Source organism: Canis lupus, chromosome 4 (genome assembly GCF_048164855.1).
Source record: "Canis lupus baileyi chromosome 4, mCanLup2.hap1, whole genome shotgun sequence".
Taxonomy (NCBI): Eukaryota; Metazoa; Chordata; class Mammalia; order Carnivora; family Canidae; genus Canis; species Canis lupus.
The window spans coordinates 4,485,270-4,505,540 of NC_132841.1; the positions used below are offsets into that span (position 1 = coordinate 4,485,270).

The 20,271-nt window shown below is 39.2% G+C and overlaps 2 protein-coding genes across 14 annotated transcripts in view; one reads left to right on the top strand and one right to left on the bottom strand.

Moving 5' to 3' along the window:
* HEATR1 (HEAT repeat containing 1) overlaps window positions 1-15,381 on the top strand; it is a 46,075-nt gene extending 30,694 nt beyond the window's left edge. Inside the window, exons 30-45 of the mRNA XM_072822941.1 lie at window positions 1,241-1,471; window positions 2,216-2,342; window positions 3,539-3,699; window positions 6,627-6,673; window positions 6,777-6,900; window positions 7,700-7,840; window positions 8,338-8,624; window positions 9,275-9,425; window positions 10,353-10,511; window positions 10,676-10,810; window positions 10,965-11,069; window positions 11,154-11,322; window positions 11,849-12,003; window positions 12,512-12,670; window positions 14,033-14,141; window positions 15,076-15,381. Of these exons, the coding sequence (XP_072679042.1) occupies window positions 1,241-1,471; window positions 2,216-2,342; window positions 3,539-3,699; window positions 6,627-6,673; window positions 6,777-6,900; window positions 7,700-7,840; window positions 8,338-8,624; window positions 9,275-9,425; window positions 10,353-10,511; window positions 10,676-10,810; window positions 10,965-11,069; window positions 11,154-11,322; window positions 11,849-12,003; window positions 12,512-12,670; window positions 14,033-14,141; window positions 15,076-15,164 (2,349 nt within the window). The 3' untranslated portion in view covers window positions 15,165-15,381. The remainder of the gene's footprint in view (window positions 1-1,240; window positions 1,472-2,215; window positions 2,343-3,538; window positions 3,700-6,626; window positions 6,674-6,776; window positions 6,901-7,699; window positions 7,841-8,337; window positions 8,625-9,274; window positions 9,426-10,352; window positions 10,512-10,675; window positions 10,811-10,964; window positions 11,070-11,153; window positions 11,323-11,848; window positions 12,004-12,511; window positions 12,671-14,032; window positions 14,142-15,075) is intronic.
* A 1,625-nt stretch (window positions 15,382-17,006) lies between these two features.
* Window positions 17,007-20,271, bottom strand: part of LGALS8 (galectin 8) — a 32,231-nt gene continuing 28,966 nt past the window's right edge. For all 13 annotated transcript variants that reach the window (XM_072822944.1, XM_072822950.1, XM_072822946.1 and 10 more), the window contains one exon: window positions 17,007-18,211. In XM_072822944.1, coding sequence (XP_072679045.1) covers window positions 18,062-18,211 — 150 coding nt within the window. In that variant the 3' untranslated portion in view covers window positions 17,007-18,061. The remainder of the gene's footprint in view (window positions 18,212-20,271) is intronic.

A 20,271-nucleotide genomic window follows, 5' to 3' on the forward strand; every position in this document is an offset into this window, starting at 1 on the left:
CTTTCCAAGTGTTCTCTAAGAGCCATGTACTCAGAGATGATTGAGTCTCTGCCAATAAGGCTGAACCATTTGAAACTAAAAAGCAGCCTTGAAGATGAAAGAGCTTGGTTATCTGCTTGAGTCTTCTGTTTACCACTACCTGTTGTTCATGTCTTCCTCACATTATTGACCATTCCGGGGATGACCATCAGTACCATATCCTTTTAATCTTGGTATTAGGTTGATATTTTCTGTGTCCAACAAGTTGGCAAATACAGGACACAGATATAAAAAGGAAAATAACTGTATTCATCAGTATCATATATGCCAGTTGAATAGGTCAGTGCTGGAAGAGTTCAGAATAAAGGCAGTATGTATGGGCCAGGAGGACCACAGAGTTTCATAAGAAATAGAATTTGAAGGACGCCTGGGTGGCTCAGCGGTTGAGCACCTGCCCCTGGCTCAGGGCGTGTGATCTGTGGTCTCAGGATCGAGTCCCACATCAGGCTCCCTGCCTGGAGCCTGCTTCTCCCTCTGCCTACGCCTCTGCCTTTCTCTCTCTGTGTCTTTCATGAATAAATAAATAAAATATTTAAAAAGAAAAAAAAATAGAATTTGAATGGATATGAAGAAGGACAGGATTTGCTTGATTATGTGGCAGGGTCTGGGATTGTGGACAGTTGTGTATGTGAAGAATGTAATATGGATGGATTTGTGGAGTGCAAAGTGCTAAGACATGGAGAAGCAGAGGGTATTGGTTCGTTCCATTCTTTCATTCAACAGCTGTTGTTGGAGTATTAGTACCAGAGTTAAGTAGTTTGCATGTTATTCTAAAAGCATCAGGGAGCTGTTAGCCGTTTCTGTGTTCTGCTTTTGTAGATTATACCCATTCTTCTCAGGCCTTGATTTGCGCAGGCTCCCAGCTGGCCTGAGAGCAAACTTGGTATAAGTGCCACATACTTGGCATCTACCATTCCGTACCTCCTGTTGCTATCTTTTCCCATGTGAATCTTGTTCATACAGATGATAAATCTTCTTTGTGGCCAGGCTCCCATCCTAGACTTTCCCATTCCCCTTGGGGCCACACAGTACCTGGGGCATAATCTATACTTATTGAGTATTTACTGATAGATTTTTGATTATTCAAATTCTTTTGATGACTTTTTGGAGGCACATATGAATACCTTTCCGTGTCCACCTAAAAGCTTCTTTGTGAAGGGTTATTTGCTCCTACTCACTGTCCCTGCTTGCTATTCTGCAGTCCGACGGTGGAGACTTTGTAGAAGTCACAAGAAATGTGGAAGGTGTCGTGGTGAAAATCATTAACGTCTTTGTGGATGCACTTCCACACGTTCCAGAGCACAGGCGCCTGCCCATCCTTGTTCAACTTGTTGATACGTTAGGTGCAGAAAGATTCCTCTGGATTCTCCTTGTTCTGCTTTTTGAACAGTATGTCACTAAGACAGTGCTGGTGGCTGCCTATGGAGAAAAGGTCAGTGGGTAAGACAGGGTGATTAGAAGGAAATGATGTTTCACACACATTTTGTGATACTTTCTGGTTTATGTGTGGGGCAGTGATGCTCATGTCTATCATTTAACAGTACTTGCTCAGAACTGTTTTTAAAGATATTTTTGATGTTCTTTACAATTGCTTTCAGAGCCTGTGGCACTCTGTATATTCTCAGTAGCAACAGATCACTTTCTGTGGGTGATCTGACTTTTCTGGGAACTAGTCTGTAGTACATGCTAACTGGTTCTATTTTAAGCCTAACATAGTACAGCTGTAAAGTGATTAAACTATGTTTCTTGAAAATGGTTTTGCAGGCTTTCTGTGGGGGAAGGGAGGAGTGTCAGTATCATTAAAATTGTTCCAACACTGGTGATTGTTTTAAAGAGCCCTATTTGGAAAGATGAGGGCAGAACTTATAGGTCAAAAAATGTCTTTTTAGACATAGGATTTGGGAATAGATCTAGACTTACTCTAAGGGGCACATTTAGTTCTGCTAGAAATTGCAATGCAGATGATCCTAGAATTATGCCCACATAATTCTCATAAATTGGCTTTTTTAGGTAAGACACTCAGTAACTCATTCATCTACTGATACACATGACTGTAAGGAACAATATGTAATCCTCTGCATGCTAAGAAATATTTTTAAAACATTTCTTTAATTTGTAGTTATTAATATAAAGTTGATAGGTGTGGTTTTATTACCTATATCTCTTCTCTATACAGGATGCTATTTTAGAGGCAGACACTGAATTTTGGATTTCAGTCTGTTGTGAATTCAGTGTCCAACACCAGATACAAAGCTTGATGAATATTCTCCAGTACTTAATAAAGCTGCCAGAGGAAAAAGAAGGTAAGCATAATCAGGTGTTAGTTATTGTTTAATCTGAAAGCTCAAGAGAAGCAGAAGACCATGCAGGTTATCCTTGGAGCACATAGTACAGCTTTAGAAGGGTTTTTTGTAAGTAGCTTAATAATTTTTAATTTAAGTGTATGATTGTGTGTTTTCCCAAATCCTTATGGAAAATAGAAAGTAGGACTTCTGTTTGCCTCTCCTCACACATTGGCTTTCATTCTTCTCTGTTTTTGTGCGGATATGTTGGCTGTGGAGTGTTCACAGGTGTACATTGTGAATTATAGTAAAATGACAGCAATTAGCAGGAACTTACTAGCTGTCTCTTCCTACTAAAATATTTGTGAAGACACAGGAAGAAAAAACAGATAACACAACTTTGGTGACTAAATATTAAAATTTTATTGTATATGTGAGTCTTGAAAAAAATTCCATTCATGGCAGTACCAATGAGACTGGTTTGAGAAAGGGTTTGATGTGTTCGTAGTTCTCTGTTCTTTGAAACAGAGCAGCAGGGAACATCGGAAGGAAGATACAAAGGGCTTCATGGGGACTGTTTTCTGGATGGCTAGCTGTTTTGGCCAGGCAGCAGCTTGTCTGATCCTATGGTCTGCTTGGGTCTGGCAGGGCAGACCAGCCTGGAAAGCTCTATGTAGTGACCTATTTATGAAGGAAGTCTTCAGTTTGAGTCACTCTCCAGCACAGCGTTTTCTAAGTGGCCCACTGAACTCCCAGTTACTGCACCTTCAAACCCCTTTATATTAGATAAATTTGGATAAGAGATTCTGCAAAGTTTTAGGACATACATCTATGAACTTTTAAACATTGAAGGCTAGAGATGACCCTCCTTCAGTCTGTTGTGGGCCACCAAATTAATACCTCTTAGGCTTCTGGATTGGGGATGGAGGCAACATTTCAAGATACCTTTTGTAATACCTTTTTCTTTCATTTGCTTGTCTCAGTTGCCCTGGTCTTTTTCTGTTTTGTTTTTGTCTTATATGCTCTCTTCTTGGGGCTCTTGGATATTTTGTCAATAAATACACATCTTTCACTAATTCAGAAGGGGAGGAAATGGCTGTGGCAGATTCACCAATTCCTCTCAGAAAATTATATCCCATGTACCATGCTCATTATATCTTTTCTAAAGATTCCACTTGAAGATGAGTGAGGTCACTTGTGTTATTGTTCTTTTTCAGAAGCTGTTCCCAAAGCGGTATCAACTAAAAGTGAATCACAAGAACAAATGCTACAGATTTTTAACATAGACACTCACACTAACAAGCAACTGCGGCATTTGAAGTTTTTGTCAGTGTCCTTCATGTCTCAGCTCCTGGCTTCCACCCGTTTTATCAGAAAGGTGATGTGTTCTTTAAATGTATTTATGATAAAATTATTTTTTCTGAAGGGAACTATCTTTTAAATTAGTAAAAAAGAGATTGGCAAATATAAAAACATGAGGTTAGCCTTTAAAGATAATAGGAAGAAAATGGTAGAATTTACCATAAACTGTTTGGTGTGATCTGTTTAGGTTGTACATATATATATAAATCTTGTGACTATTTCCATTCTCAAGTGGTACATAGGTATACCTTGTTTTACTGTACTTCTCAGATGGTGTGTGTGTGTGTGTGTGTGTGTGTGTGTGTGTTTTATAAATTGTAGGCTTGTGGCATCACACAAGTCTCCCAGCACCATTTTTCCAACAGCAATTGATCACTTCATGTCTCACATTTTGGTAGTTCTCACAGTATTTCAAACTTTTTCATTCTATTTGTTATGGTGATCTGTGATAAATGATTATGACTTGCTGAAAGCTCAGATGATGGTTAGCATATTTTAGCAATAAGGTATTTTTAAAGTATGTATTTTTTTTTTTTTAGATATAACACTTTTGCACATGTAATAGACTACAGTTAGCATAAATATAACTTCTATATGCATTGGGAAACTAGAAAATTCATTTGACTCACTTTATTGTGTACTTTACAGTGGTGGTCTAGAACTGAACTTTCAGTATCTCTGAGGTATGCCTGCATACCCAACAGAAATATATGAGCATATATTTAGCATACATGTTAAGACACATTGATAAGAACACATAATAGTAATATTTGTGGTAGCCTAGAATTGGAAACAACCCAGGTGTCTGTCAGTAGTGGAGTGGATAAAGTGTCTGTCATCATAAATGGACATGAGTGAATCTGATAAAGATAATGCTAAAAGAAAGCAGGCAGACACAAAAGAATATACCTTAATTCCAGTTGTATAAAGTTTAAAGACAGGCAAAACAAATCTGTGGTTTTAGAAGTAAGGACAGTGTTTACCTTTGGGAAGGAAGAAAAGGGTAGTAATGGGGGTCAAATAGAGGAAGGATTCTGAAGTGTATAATTATAGGCTCTTTCTTTACCTGCATACAATAAGTTCTATACATGTGATTTATATGCTTTCCTGTTTGTGTGTTAACCTTTACACACAGAGAGGAAGAAGGAAATAGAGAAACAAAACAAAGAGAAGGAAGAATTGGGAACATCAGAGTGTTTGAACATTGAAAGTCTGTGTTCTGTGTCTACTGCATGAGCAGGTCAATGGGGAAACCATATGATAATTTAAGTATTTATAGAGAAATAATTCGATGAATTCAATACTTATTTATGATTTAAGAAAAAATCCTCTTAGCATCTAAGATGGATGGGAACTTCCTTGGTCTAAGGAAGATACCAGAAACTAGTTTATATCACACTTCATAATGAGACAGACATTATAAAGTCCAGAACAAAGATGTCCTGTCGTGTTGCTGTTTCTGTTGAGCAAAAGAATGAAGTGTAAGAAATGATAATCACCAAACTCCTAGAACTAATAATTAGCTTTGCAAGCTTGCTTTATAGGGATTAGTGTGGACAGTGCTCCATTTCAGCTTGCCAAGGACTGGTGGTGTAAGAGCAGTTAGATGGGTCAGTGTTACTGAAGTCTGTCTGGACACACACCTGTGTGTATGTAAGAAATGTGGTAATGTGGCAGTGGCATTAGAGAGTAGTTGGAGAAAGAGAACTGTCCAATAACTAGAACTGGCATGATTTGCTTTCCATTTGGGGAAAGAAGACTGATCTCACACTGTACACAAAAGACAATTTTAGGTAGATTAAAAATGTATTTCAGTGTGAAAAGGAACACTTAGAAGAAAATAACATTTTGACCAGAGGTTAGTGAAGAATTTCTTTAAAAGTTCAGTTCAACAAAAAGCCACCATAAACAAAAGGAAAAGAAAGCCACAGACATAAGTTGATAAATTCAGTTCCTATTAGAACATCTGGCAGAGAACATGAATTCACTAAAGAGGAATCACAAATGGCCAATTAATATACAACAAAATAACCTTCCCTAGCAAGGAAATTGCAGATTAAGTGGGATGCCACTATGATGTCCATCAAATTGGCAAAAATTTAAAAGCTCTTAATACCAAGAAGTGGCAAGGCTGTGGGGACACAGTTATTTGTGTCCACAGAAATGGATAATGTCTCCAGATAGCCACTTGAGAAAGCAGTCTCCAGTCCAATCAGAGACACACATCTCTTCTGATCTAGCCTTTCTCTTTCTTGGGTATATGCTCTACAGAAACATGCCTGCTTGTTCTTTTTTTTTACCATTCTTACTAACAGAAGAAATGGACATAAACAAAACCTCCACAGTGAACAGAGGTGGATGAGCAGGTCAGCCACAGTGTGTTCTGTGGCTATGTGCAGGAAGCACAGAGTGCAGTTAAATGAGCACTAAGTTGACATGAATCCCCAAAGACAGACCTCAGAACTCCCATGTTCCAGAAAAGCATGTTGCTAACTGCTGTGTACTCTGACAACATTTAATGGCAGGTTCAAGTATGTGAGGCTGGGGGTACCAGAAGAAGGAAAGAGGGAGAGATACATAGGGGGCTACACCTGTATCTATAGTGTTTCATGTCTTAAAATTAGCTAGGAGCTAAGGGAAGTGCTTCATAAGATTAGTGAGTAAATGAGTATAGATAGCTGTATTTTTCTGAATCTTTGTAGTGCTTTACAGATGTCACAAGTATCTAGAGTTATCATTAACATGAATAGAAGAATTTAAACTAAGGGGAATGGAGTTGCTACAATATGGTGGGGACGAACTGAACCTGATTAAATTGTAATGTCAGAAACAGCCCCTAAGAAGTTTGAATTGAATTGTCTTAGCTGAGTTTCACTGCACCTACCTCAAGTGATGTTATTACTAGCTTCCATACTGTTCTAATGATGTTTTCTTAAAAATTAGATGGTTGAAAGTGGTGGTCCTCAGGTTTTAAAAGGCCTTGAACAGAGGTATGTTACTTTTTTTTTTTGACTTGAAAATAATTTCCAACTTTCTATCAAAAAGCTGGAAGAATAGTGCACAGAACTCTCATGTGGATCTCCTTTGTTTTAGGTTGCTAGAAACCGTTCTTGGCTATATTAACACAGTAGCACAGTCTGTGGAGAAAAATGCAGACAAGCTAACTGTGAAGTTTTGGCGGGCACTGCTGAGTAAAGCTTACGACATGTTAGATAAGGTACGCTTTCGTTTCCCCCCAGCCACTGTGTTTATGTCATTGTGGAACTATTTGACATATAAAGTTTTACTTTAAGAATAAACCTAGCAATAGGCTTTCCTTTTTTTTTTTTTTTTTTTTTAATTTTTTTTAAATGTTTATTTATTTATGATAGTCACAGAGAGAGAAAGAGAGAGGCAGAGACACAGGCAGAGGGAGAAGCAGGCTCCATGCACCGGAAGCCCGATGTGGGATTCGATCCTGGGTCTCCAGGATCGCGCCCTGGGCCAAAGGCAGGCGCCAAACCGCTGCGCCACCCAGGGATCCCGGCTTTTCTTAATATAATGTTGCTCACGTTTTTTTCTTGGAAAGAATCTTTTGATGGCTAGAAAGAAATTCATCTGAAAAATGATTGTTTCCCTACCAGTTATAAGCGCATGTGCCTCTGTAAATATACTTTAATAGTCAGTGGTCTAATACTGTATTATGTTCTACTTTATTCAAGTGGAGTAAGAGAAAAATACCTCTTTAGGTAGTGTACATGGGATATTAGAAATATCACTGGCCTTGACATTTGAATTGCCGTTTGAAATCTAGCTACAAAGCAGTTCACTTACTCAGCATCAGGTTTTTTGGCTTTTTTCTTTTTTAAGTGAACGTGATTAGTAATGCCTACCTGAAAGATTAGTGTTTTAAGAAATAAAAAGGACCTCAAAATGACTGGAACCTAGAAGCTATGCAGTGAATAGAAATCTGTCTTAATCTGAATGGATCTTCCTTTTTAAAAAATTTTTTTGTTTAATGTGAAACTGCTGTGTAGGTCAATGCCTTGCTGCCCACAGAGACATTCATTGCTGTGATCAAAGGACTGCTGGGTAACCCACTGCCATCTGTCCGCCGGAAAGCATTGGATCTTTTGAACAATAAGCTACAGCAGAATACGTCCTGGAAAAAGAAAATTGTAAGTGAAGACTGTGTGTCAGACCCATTTACCATTCTTTGCTTTATCAAAGAGCTGCATTTAACTCCCTTAAGTTTGTCCAGTGGGATAATTTAAGTAAGTATATCATTATCTGAATATAATGCCATGAGGTGTGTTTCTAAAATGTGATGTTAATTCTAATGGGAATTGTGATAAGAGTTCTTAGAATGGAATCTCAGCCTAATGAAATTCTTGATAATATGGACCATACGTTGTGTTAGCTGCAGCATAATTCTAATCTTCTTTTACTCCAGACGGGTAGGGTACTTTATATAAATGTCCAAAATTGGTCACAAGCACATACACTGGCTCGGTGGTAAACAGATGGGGAGACGGTTGCTTGTGTGTAATTGTGTGGCATAGGACCTTTGGTCTGATTTCCATTTAGGCAGTCTCAAACTGTGAAAATGGAAAAGTGAACCAGTTTATTTTTTTCTGAGCTTTAATCATTTGAAAATTTTGGCTGATCTTTTCAGGTTTATCGTTTCCTGAAATTGGTTCCAGTCCTTTTGGCCATTGTGCAGCATAAAAAGATGGTAGAAGAACAAGCAATAAACAGACAGACAGCATTGTATACCCTGAAGCTTTTATGCAAGAATTTTGGTGCAGAAAATCCAGGGCATTTTGTCCCGGTGCTGAATGCTGCTGTGAAACTAATTGCACCCGAAACAAAGGAAGAGAAGAATGTCTTGGGAAGTGCCCTGCTGTGCGTGGCAGAGGTGGCCTCCACCCTGGAGGCGCTGGCCATCCCTCAGCTTCCCAGGTATGCTGACTGGGACCTGGGACCGGAACCAAGTTGGGTGTCTGGTACAAATTGAAAAATAATACCATAACAACTTTTTTGCTTCTAAGTAGAAGTTGCAAAAGATTAGATTTGTTAAAGATGTGATCTTCAAGCTAAAACCCACAACATTATCATTTCCCTTTATGTTTGTTGTGTCCCTGTTTGCACTCCCCTTTGGCCAGCTGTAACTGGGAAGTGATAGGTGAAGCCTCTCTAGAGGGGCTCAGCTGTTTGGGCAAAAGCTTATGCTCCTGACTTTCTCCTTGGGTTTGGGATTGATTAGCTGTGCAGCCCTGGCAGGTTACTTTGTCTGTTAGAGCTTTGCCGTCTCTGACACCAAGAGAATACCCACTGCGTGGGAATCTGGGGGGGTGCCATGCATGCGAGATTTTTCACACAGTGCCTGACAGGTAGCAAGTGTTAGATTGAAGACCTTGGTATTTTTAAAAACGACTGCATGACTGGGTATCAGGAGATTTCTTGCTCTTAGTGTCATAAAATGTGTTGACACCATTTTGTAGGCTGTTACCATGGAGTGATGTGGCAGGCACAGTTTGGATTTTTCATGACTTTTCCATTCTCTGTCTCTTCTTAATTGTTACTCGATACCTCTTGTTCCTTAATTCTAGCCTGATGCCGTCATTGCTGACAAGAATGAAGAACACCAGCGAGCTGCTCTCTGGCGAGGTCTATCTGCTCAGTGCTCTGGCAGCCCTGCATAAGGTTGTGGAGACCCTCCCACACTTCATCAGCCCTTACCTGGAAGGGGTCCTGTCTCAGGTGAGCACAGTGACCTCAGCGTGATATGGGGGTGGGGGAGAATTGGAGATCTGATGATTTTATTTGTTCTTTAAGTTTTCAGTTTCTGTTTGGCAAGAAGGTTTTTATTTCTGAAAAGCTATCTTGCTTTATAGTAAAAACATGTGCCTTTCTCTCTCCCATCCTCCCACCTGCTTGATTCTGACATCAGTATGGTTATTGCTTTCTTCTAAGGCTCATCTCTTTTTTGATTTTTATAAAATGTCTTTGCCTTTCTTCTTCCCCTCCCCTCCTTGAGATTTTTGGCATTGGGCTGGTAGAGAGCTGCCTTTTATTACTTTTTGCTAGTGTGCCCTGTTTGTTTCAACATGAAGGGATTTTTAATCCTAAGGTAACTTTTTGAGTAGAATTCTTGTATTGCAGTTCGGTGGATAGTTGGCAGACAGGCACTGGGCAAGTGGCATTTCTAACTGAAAATGCCCCAGAATGATCCTTGTTCTGTTCTATTTTATCGGTCATTTGCCATTTATGAGGTTAGGAGCCTTAACTGCCATGATGAAAATTATTTAGCTGATTCACACATTCTGTAGCCAGGGCTTAAAAGTAGACATCTTACAGAAAAGGACCACTACATCTAAGGAGCTTTCTAGATTTTTTTTAGTAAAAAAGAACTTGACTCTTCTCGTGGTCTCTGGATTCCTGTCCTCTAAAAAAAAAAAAAAAAAAAAAAAATCAGCCTGAATGCTCTGTGTCCTTTTGCCTTCTGTCCTTTACCTACATCCCTGACTCCCCCTTGGGAAAGAGGCATGTTCATTTTTATCTTCAGATGTTCAAGGACGGTTTTAAAAGGAATTCTGTGTGAAGCTGGCATCTGAATTGACTTCTGTAAGTGTTCAGATGTTGTCAATTCCCATACTGGCTTTGATCATTCTTTTTATATTCCTGTAGGTGGTTCATTTGGAGAAAATCACTAGTGAAATGGGTTCTGCCTCACAAGCTAATGTCCGTGTCACATCCCTTAAGAAGACACTGGCTACCACACTCTCACCCAGAGTCTTACTGCCAGCAATCAATAAAACGTACAAGCAAATTGAGAAGAACTGGAAGGTTAGATCATACTGGGTTTTAGACTTTGGGGAAGGAAGATATGGTACTGAATTTTTTTTAAGTTTTCACTTAGCAGAGGATGGTTATTTAATTCCTTGATGATAGTATTAACGAACTATAAGAATATTAAAAATTGGCACATCTCTTTACTGTATTACTGGTAGAACCACATGGGTCCATTTATGAGCATCTTGCAAGAGCACATTGGGATCATGAAGAAGGAAGAGCTCACCTCCCATCAGTCTCAGCTAACCATATTTTTCTTGGAAGCCCTGGACTTCCGAGCACAGCATTCTGAAGTAAGCTTATTTCTACTTTCCCAAATTCTAAAGTTACCTACCTGTTTAAGAACCAGAGAACAATCTAGCCATATAACCTATTTTACTTCCAAAAGTTATTTAGAGCCAGATGTTGTTAGTAAACTGGCTAATAAGTCAGGTCTTTTGTTTTCAGAGTGATCTGGAAGAAATTGGAAAAACAGAAAATTTTATCATTGACTGTCTAGTAGCCATGGTTGTAAAACTTTCTGAAGTCACATTTAGGCCCCTTTTCTTCAAGGTAAGCTTGTTTCTTCCACATGTCCTTTGTACTCATATATAAATGTTACAATGTATGTAGAATAATACTGTTTTATCCTTTCAGCTGTTTGATTGGGCTAAAACAGAGGATGCCCCTAAGGACAGACTATTGACGTTTTACAATTTGGCGGATTGCATTGCTGAAAAACTAAAAGGGCTTTTTACTCTGTTTGCTGGCCACTTGGTAAAGCCTTTTGCTGACACCTTGAACCAGGTGAACATCTCCAAAACAGGTTGGTAGCTGACTCCAGTTCAGTTGACAACTTCGCTTTGTTGTTCCTCACGCAGGGTACAGGAAGTATGATAAGGATAAGGAAGGTGAAGTTTTTACTTCGTAGTTGACAGGCATTGAAGTGTTTGTTTCAGGGTAATGAAAAATGCTATGATCCATTGACTAACTTGGGAGAACACAATACATGGGCATTACTGTTAGTTATTGAAACTAACTGTAAATTGTTCAGATTGGTATATTCTTTATGGCTGATGAACAGCTGACTTGACAGCCACTAATTGAACTTGGCAAACTAAGTGATCTTAACTGAGAATCTTAACTCTTAAAGGAGTCACTTATCTGAGCCATTCATGTGCCTTCATCCTGATTGATTTATGTACTATTTTAGAAATACCCTTCTGAAAAAAAAAAGAAAAGAAATACCCTTCTGTTTGTGGTGTTAAAAGTGATTTGAATGTAAACATTGGAGATTAAATTATGAAAATCAGTTGTGGTTTTTTTTCACTTTTACTCTCCCCTATCTACAGATGAAGCGTTTTTTGACTCTGACAATGATCCTGAAAAGTGCTGCTTGCTCTTACAGTTTATTTTGAACTGTTTGTATAAAATTTTCCTATTTGATACTCAGCATTTTATCAGTAAAGAGAGAGCAGAAGCCTTGATGATGCCCCTGGTGGACCAGGTAACCAAAAGGAACTATCTTTTTTGACAAATGATGTGGAAACCACCATCCCTATTAAAGTTTAGATTTTATTTCTACTACAATTATAGCTGCTGGGTTTTCTTCTCCAGGCATTTTTTAATGAAATTTTTATTTCAAAATTGATTTTTCATTTTGAATGGATAGAACTTCTCTTCATAGTGTCATGTACCAAGTTTTACTTTGAATTTTTCAGAATAATACAAGGTATCTTGGTTAGATTTTTAATTTTTAAATTTCTAAAATTAGATTTATCAAGAATGTTTTAGGACTTGGCTGCTCGATGGAAGAACTCCTCTCAGCTGTTCTGCTGGAGGGAAAGGAGTGATGCCAAGGGCTAGGAGAATCTGAGCTCCAAAAGGTGGTAAATTTGCTCTAGAGAGTACTAGAATTATACCTTGTTTTTTGAGCCTGTTGCTGTCACATTGGGTATTTTTTCAAACCCAGAAAGGAGACTGATTGCTCAAAGTCTTCATTTCCCTCTTCATAGCTGGAAAACAGGCTAGGAGGGGATGCGCACTTCCAGGAGCGAGTGACGAAGCACCTGATCCCCTGCATCGCGCAGTTTTCAGTGGCCGTGGCAGATGACTCTCTTTGGAAACCACTGAACTACCAGATTTTGCTTAAGACGAGAGACTCTTCACCAAAGGTAGGAGCTTTGGTTGCCAAGTACCAAAGCTGTGTGTATTCACCATACAACCCAAGCAGTCTTAAAGCAGTCATGGATAAAGGGCCATGGTAAACTGGCAGGGACATGCTGCTTGTCTTGTAGAACTAGAGGTTGCTCTGTTAGGCAGAAGATTGAACCTGAGAATTTTTTGGTTTTTTTTTTTAAAGGGTATTCATAAATAATAGTTCTTTCCCCATCTCCACAGTGTATTAGACACAAGTACTAACATTTTCTAAATACTTTTAAATCTTGAAAAAACCTGAAGTAATTGTTTCTTAAGCACCATTTAAATGTCCTTGTGCTCCCAGAGACAGTCTTTCAGTTTGTCCACAGAATGTTCCTCGGAGTTAGAGCAGTGTATTATCTCCATTGTAGATATCAGAATAACGCAAGATAAGTAGTGGCAGTTGCCGCTCAAGACGACATATGCGAGAATGTATAGAAGTTAAAACTCTATGCCTCAGTGTCATTGTTTTCAAACTGGTTAGCAGTGAATCACCATTTCTTTAATTATCATACAAGAGTCTTAGTGAATAAAACAGACCAAAGCGGAATTTTACTAAAAGATTTATTACTTGAACTTCATCATAACATTTATTTATTAGGACAATGAGGCTATTTTCACAAACCCCTAAATTTTAAATTGCAGTTCTTGACAAAGTTCTAGCATTACATGTATTTTAATGTTTAGTTTTGATTGTACAACATCAAGAAAGTCTGGTTTGAACATAGGTAGTTACAGATGCTTTTTAAATAAGTTATTTTGCTATATCCAAATATTTTTAAAATTATTTAAATTATTATTCCAAAACTGGAAATAGGACTAGTACAGCTTTGGTTTCAAAGCGAATCACTGATAGTGCCCAATGACTGCTTGCATTCCTTGTCATAGATGAGTCATGTTGAGAGATACCCAAACGTTTTTTTAAGTTCCCAGACTAGAACATCATAATACATTGTTTTTAATTCTCTACTGAGCATGAGACCAGAGCCAGTGCCCAAGCCCCTCACACAACTGTAGTAGTGACAGAGTTCTGAGGGAGGGATCCTGTCTGAGGTGGCCAGGGATGCTTTTTGGCCAGGCTTGCATCATTTCTGATAGCCAGGTGAGCCAGTAAGTCCAGTGCACATAAATTTGAAATGACACACTTGAGTTTATGTATAGTTTTTTTTTTGTTTTTTGTTTTTTTTTTAAGGAAAATGTGGGAGTGGGTGGTGCAGTCAGGTAAGCGTCTGACTTGGTTTCGGCTCAGGTCCTGATCCTCAGGGTCATGAAACTGAGCCCCACATCAGGCACCGTGTTCAGTGTGGAGTCTGCTTAAGATTCTTTATCCCTTTCAGGTTCGATTTGCTGCTCTGATTACCGTGTTAGCACTGGCTGAAAAACTAAAGGAGAATTACATTGTCTTGCTACCAGAGTCCATTCCTTTCTTAGCTGAATTGATGGAAGGTAATTCCTAAACTACTAAGAAATAGAGTGAAATTCTGTGAAAATGTGCCCAGTGATAATGGAAATGTGGCTAGTATATGACAAGCCTGGGGCTTCTGTACTCCACCTGCCCATATCTTCCTCTGCAGACACAGGAGGTTGAGTTCTTGTTGGGGAGTGGGTGGGTAGGTGACCACCCCAGGATTATTGAAACTTTGTTTACAGTGTAATCTTCACTACCTTTACTTTTGTGTTTATGATAGTAAAAACAAACTACAGTATTGTTTTTCATTAAATCTGTACATTTATATCCTTGAATATTTTGTTCCCCAGACATTGGGTTATGATAGCAGAATGTCTGGTGCCATTATAATTGCAGTAGATTAGCTGCCTGTTAATAATGACCAACATCAACTGTGCTCTGCATGGAGGATCTCATTTAATCCTCATGATGGGCTGTATGCCATTATCCTTGTTTTAATGAAGAAACTAGAGGATTAAATTGATAAAGTGAGTGTGACAGGTAGAAGCGGGGTTTGAATCCCGGTTCATGCAGTTCTGGATGTACCACCAAGTGCCACCATGTACCCTGAGAAAGAACAGCTCATCTGATGAAGCAGGGGTGATGGAGGGTGGTAGACAAACACTTTTTCATATTAATGGTTCACTGCTTTTCTAAAAGTACATTCATCTTGGTTTCTTACGTCCTGGAGGGGTATCACTAGGAATTTGGAATTTTCATTAGCAAACTGCTATTTTGGGGGCTCCAAGTCAAACACTAAGAAGGGAACAAAGGAAGGGGCCATACAGAGGAGGGGTTCTATGATGCTCTCTGCAGCACTGATGGGTTTCATCGCCCTCTTTTGACTGAACAATGGCCAGAGAATGGAAGACATGAAGAATTAGACTAATGATAATTGAAGCAGAAGATTCAGTTTATATTTTTGTTTTTCAGATGAATGTGAAGAAGTAGAACATCAGTGCCAAAAGACTATTCAGCAACTGGAAGCTATACTGGGAGAACCACTCCAGAGCTACTTCTAAAACTTTGGGGTGTTGGTGTTTCTTACTCTGTTCAGAGGTCAGATTTACTTTTCATATTTTTTATTTTGGGTGTGGTACCATATTACTTTTGGTACCCTGACACCTGTCTAGACTCCTTTATGAAAGTCCCACCTGGTTTGTACTACTATAGAAGCCTCCCCTGCCACTTGTACAGAATTGCAATAAGAATAAATGATACCTGCTATTTTTATACAGACTGCTGTGTTTGTTTAAACATTTGTTATAGGGCAGCCCCGGTGGCGCAGCAGTTTAGCACCACCTGCAGCCCGGGGTGTGATCCTGGAGACCCAGGATCGAGTCCCACATCGGGCTTCCTGCATGGAGCCTGCTTCTCCTTCTGCCTGTGTCTCTGCCTCTCTCTTCACTCTCTCTGAATGAATAAATAAACTTTTAAAAATAAAAAAATAAAAATAAACATTTGTTTTAGTCTTTTCTGGTTGAAGTTACTGGTATTATGGATATGTTTAATTTGAGCACTCAAAGGTAAAAGTACCTCATTTCGACTATAAAACCTTAACTCTCCTGGAAACGGATGTCTTAGGTACATGGTATCCATGTCCGAGATTTCACTCATGGTAGTTCCTCAAGAAAATTGAGTTACTCAGCAACAGTGCTTTGGACTATAAAGCTATTTGGCATACATTTCATTTTGGGTAGGTGACACTTCAGCCTTGTGTGTGACCACAGAGGAAAATAGTTCTGGAATGTATTTCCCACTTAGGACTGTGATTGTTGTCTTCACCCTTCAGTCTTTGGAGGGTGTGGAGGCAGTGGGCTGTGTAGGCAGATCCTACAAATAGAAAAGGCTCAGAAACAGAAGGTGGCATGACTCCTCCAGAATTAGAAGTGTTCGAATTCCACTGGTGGTAATGAAGAATTACTAGTATGAGAAGGTTTCAGATTTCTTTGAAAGCTTTGAACGCTTTGAAGTTTTCTAATTTCTGATGTCATGTCAAGTAAAGACTCAAATCTGCATTTGAGGCATTTTATTTACTTACACCTTTTTTTAAAAACTTAAAGCATCTAAGAACTGTCCCATAGAATGTTTAGTTTGAAATTCTTTGTTCTAATTTAATGTAGAAATTTAGTGCAGAATTGTGACAAAACACTAAATTGCAGCGTTAGAGATAACAGCTTGCTAGGAATCTGCATTCCCATCTAAGAAATGTCTTGGTAAGATTACTCAGTAAGTACTGACAGCTTCTTTTCAAAGCACATTGATATTTTATATTCTTTCCGTCAGAGAATCCATTTTATGTCTTTAGTAATACCTCCACATGACACAAAAGTGAACATCAAGTGTGTTTAGAAATGAAAGGAAACGATGTATATGGGCTTTTATTTTTCCTTTAAGAGCCCCATAGTCTGCATCTCGTTCAAGCCCTCTGATGTTCTTTATGGAGGGAAAAACCCCTGGGGGATTCCTTCTTCAGTTTTCCCAGTGAAAGTTAGGACCCCAACTCTGCTCCCCACGAGCTTGGCAAGACGCAACATAATAAGTTAACATGAATAGAAAAGAATTAAGTGCCAGAAGCTTCTACACTGAGTACTTATAAAAAATCAGATTGCTAGTTGTCTTTTCAGTATATGGGTACAAATAATATCTAACCAAAATCTTTAAGGAAAATATTCCTAAACACTGGCAGCATATTCAGCCCAACAACTGAACATGATAAAATGATCAAACCGACTTAGCTTTTTTACCTCCCCACTCCCAAGCGTTTGAAATTTCCTATAACAAGATCTGACCTGTAAGAATTGTACAAATAACTGCCAACTCGCTTCAAAGAATAATAGGAAAAAATTACAGAAATGCAAAAATTTAACTTGCTGATACAGGTTTGATTTTAATCACTGAATAATGTTTTGATCTCCATTGCTAATGATGAGGGACCAATCTTTAGAACAGAGAAGTGGAGTTTATTTGCATGCAGACAAGCAAGAGATTTTTATACTGCCTCTCTCTACCTCATGATAGCGCCTATTGTACAGTCATGAAATCTAATCTTGACATTGCTTTGTTACCCATAAACATTTTACAGATTGAAATCATCTACCTTAAACTTTCTATTTGGAGTACATGTAAACCTCTTGACTCACCCTGAATTCAGCTACTCTAAAGCATTTCTGGTACAGACACTGGCGGCATAGACTGACCTCAAGTTAATTTTAATACCATTGGTTTTGTTTTGCTGCATTGTTTGCCTTAATCTTTGTACTGTGTTCAGATTTCATGTTAGAGCTAGATATTTATCCTGCTGAAGGAAACTGCCAGATGTAAGGCAACATCAGTCCTTTAATTATTGGATATGACTGAACTCTGGGTTTGAAAGCGATCGCTAGAGAAGTAATGTCTTGTAAATTAGTATGGAGGTAACTTCACAGCTCAGTAATTGTCTCTGGTTCCTTTATGCGTTAATGCCCGTAGAAAAGTCAGTGGCACGATGGCAGAGCACAGAGGATTCTGAGCTCAAGAGAACAGGAACAGAGTGGTATTGTGCTCCACTGTATACATTTATCCCCAGCTCTAGCACGTTGCTGGCAAAAAAAAATAAGTGCTCAATATATGTTAGCTTCTATATGAATAGATACTTGTTGAATGTGAAGCAGATTTTAAAAAGAAGAGGCTGGGGTGGGAGAGAGAACAGAAATGCCTGAAAAATGACTAAGTTACTGTTGCCTCAGATTTCCTTACTCTGTGCTAGATAGACAAAGCCACACTGCATGGCAAGGACTGAGAATACCTAGTAGGATTTCATATTATGCAAGCTCATTTTAACAAAATATACGTATAAACAATATAATAGATGCATTTTAACGAAGCCAGTGTTAACATAAGACATTTTGTATTTCAGTTTTTGTAGCAAGCATGTCAGCTACCAGCTCCTTACTTCCAGTAAATGAATATCTCCATCAATTTCCAGCGTGTCAATATTGCTAAGCTCTTTAAATCTGTGTTTGTACTCCAGGCTGTGTACACCATTTACCGCAACCTTGAATTCTCTAACATCACAATAAATGATCATCTGGAAGGAAAGTACGACAACATTAGTGGCTCCCTCAGTTCAACACTTTGTTTCTTGCACACTTCCGGGATATCAAAAAGTAAACCCACGGGGTTTGCTTTCTACAGAGACACTCTCCCAGCCTGCTGCTGCTAACTTCTCTTCTAAGACTCTTAAGTTTATCTGGTAGCAGCACCTTCTGCTTTGTCCCACTCAGAGAAGTCACTGCGCATGCTTGAAGCCTCACCCTGTCCCCAGGGCCTGAGGCCTCTCTCCTGCCCCTTGCTCCCAGCAAAGTGGAAAATTGCCCTCCACCCATGTTTGGGAACTGTAATGATAGGAAAACTGCCATATTGACACAGGGGAGCAGATTCCATAAGTGGGAAACCAAGGGACCTGAGCCATGACTTTTTTGCCTTAAACTCTAGGGTCTTAGACAAACCACGCATCAAAAATTTCAGAAGTTTAGGGCACCCTCTAGGACTGCCCAGCTGTGTGGGGACTGTGACTTCCATCCCAGCTCAGCACATCTTGGTCTCCCCATCCATTTCCCAAAAGCAGTATTCTGGGCAGTAATCCATGGAGGAATTAGCTTTCTGGCAAAGATTTAACTCAGATTCATGACTGGTGTTGGCCTTTCATGTCAGCCTTTCACAGAGTTGTCTGCCTAAAACTCAAAATAGTGAAAAACAAAAGAAACTACAATCCTTTTAAATCACACCTAACACTCATACTTCTGATAACACATTCCTGATGCCAGTCTGGCCACAATTCTACCATTTATTCTCCACCCACACTAAAAAGACCAGTTTGGTGAACCTGTACCATGTTCTCCCTTCTGCCTCTTCCCTGTGTCAGGGCTTCAGAAGAGCAGAAAGGAGCAGCACAGCCCTGCTGCTAACTCCGTTTCCATCCCCAGGGTCTAGACTGAGGCAAATCTAAATCTGTAAAGACAGTGTGCAGGTTATTTTGCTTCTACTAGTAAAAGTGGCTGCTGGGGAAAATTCCATGGATAGAAGAGCTAACAGAAACTGGGGCTACACAGAGAACTGGGAAAATATCCATAACCTGGGATTCTATCATCCCAAAAAGTGGTGGAAATCCCAGTTTTAACCAGGTGGAAGAAACCCTCAGTAACATACATTTAACGAAATCTCAAGAGAACATAAAGCACAGCCTAATGCCCAGAAGGGAAAACAAGTTGGCATCAGAGGGGTATACTGGGAAGAGTCCATCAGTCACCCTTATTGTACCAGAGCAAGCATGGTGCCACTGCCTCACAAATGGAAGGAAATGCCTATAGCCCAGGGAACATATTGCCGCAAAACAAGTACACAACTTGCAGAAAACAGACCCACAATCTCTAAGAAAACATGGAACAACAATCCTTTACAACCATCTGATGTTCTAGAATAGCTCATAACATTATAGGATGATAAAAAAAAAATACAAAACTGAAAGATATTTCTCAAAAGACTCTAGTAGCTGGAACTAATAAATGAATTTGAAACAACAGAAAGTAGTGGTTAATATCAAAGTAACAGTATAATGAAATAATCTGAGAATCTAAATGAAAGCATATTAAAAAGATTGTTTTTTCTCTGCTTCCAACTCCCTATCACTACAGAAAACTAAAAACAATGGTCCAACATGAGAGTAATTACTGTTCCTGAGGCAGAAAACTAACAAAAGGAAAAGATTATTTAAAAGAATGCTTGTCCTTTTCTATTTTAACATAGAGCTAAACTTGGGGGTCGGATCAAAGAGCAACTTCTATCACTGGTTTCCTGTCACCAACCACAAGGATCCACGGCCTTCTGAAACAGTCACTGCTGTCTTCCCCACAATGAGCCCTCAGTCACCTTTTATACCTGGACTCCTGCCAAGCCAACAATCCCCTGGCTGCCCTCCCCATGTCCCCACCTTGCCCAAACCATTCCCTCAATCTGGAAAACCCACCTTTAACTTTACCCTCCTACATCCTTCTGAATTCCAAACCAATATCCACAACTTCCAGGAAACCTCCTAGGATTAGGTCACATCTGTTACTCCACATAACAGGAGTTTAGGAATACATATGA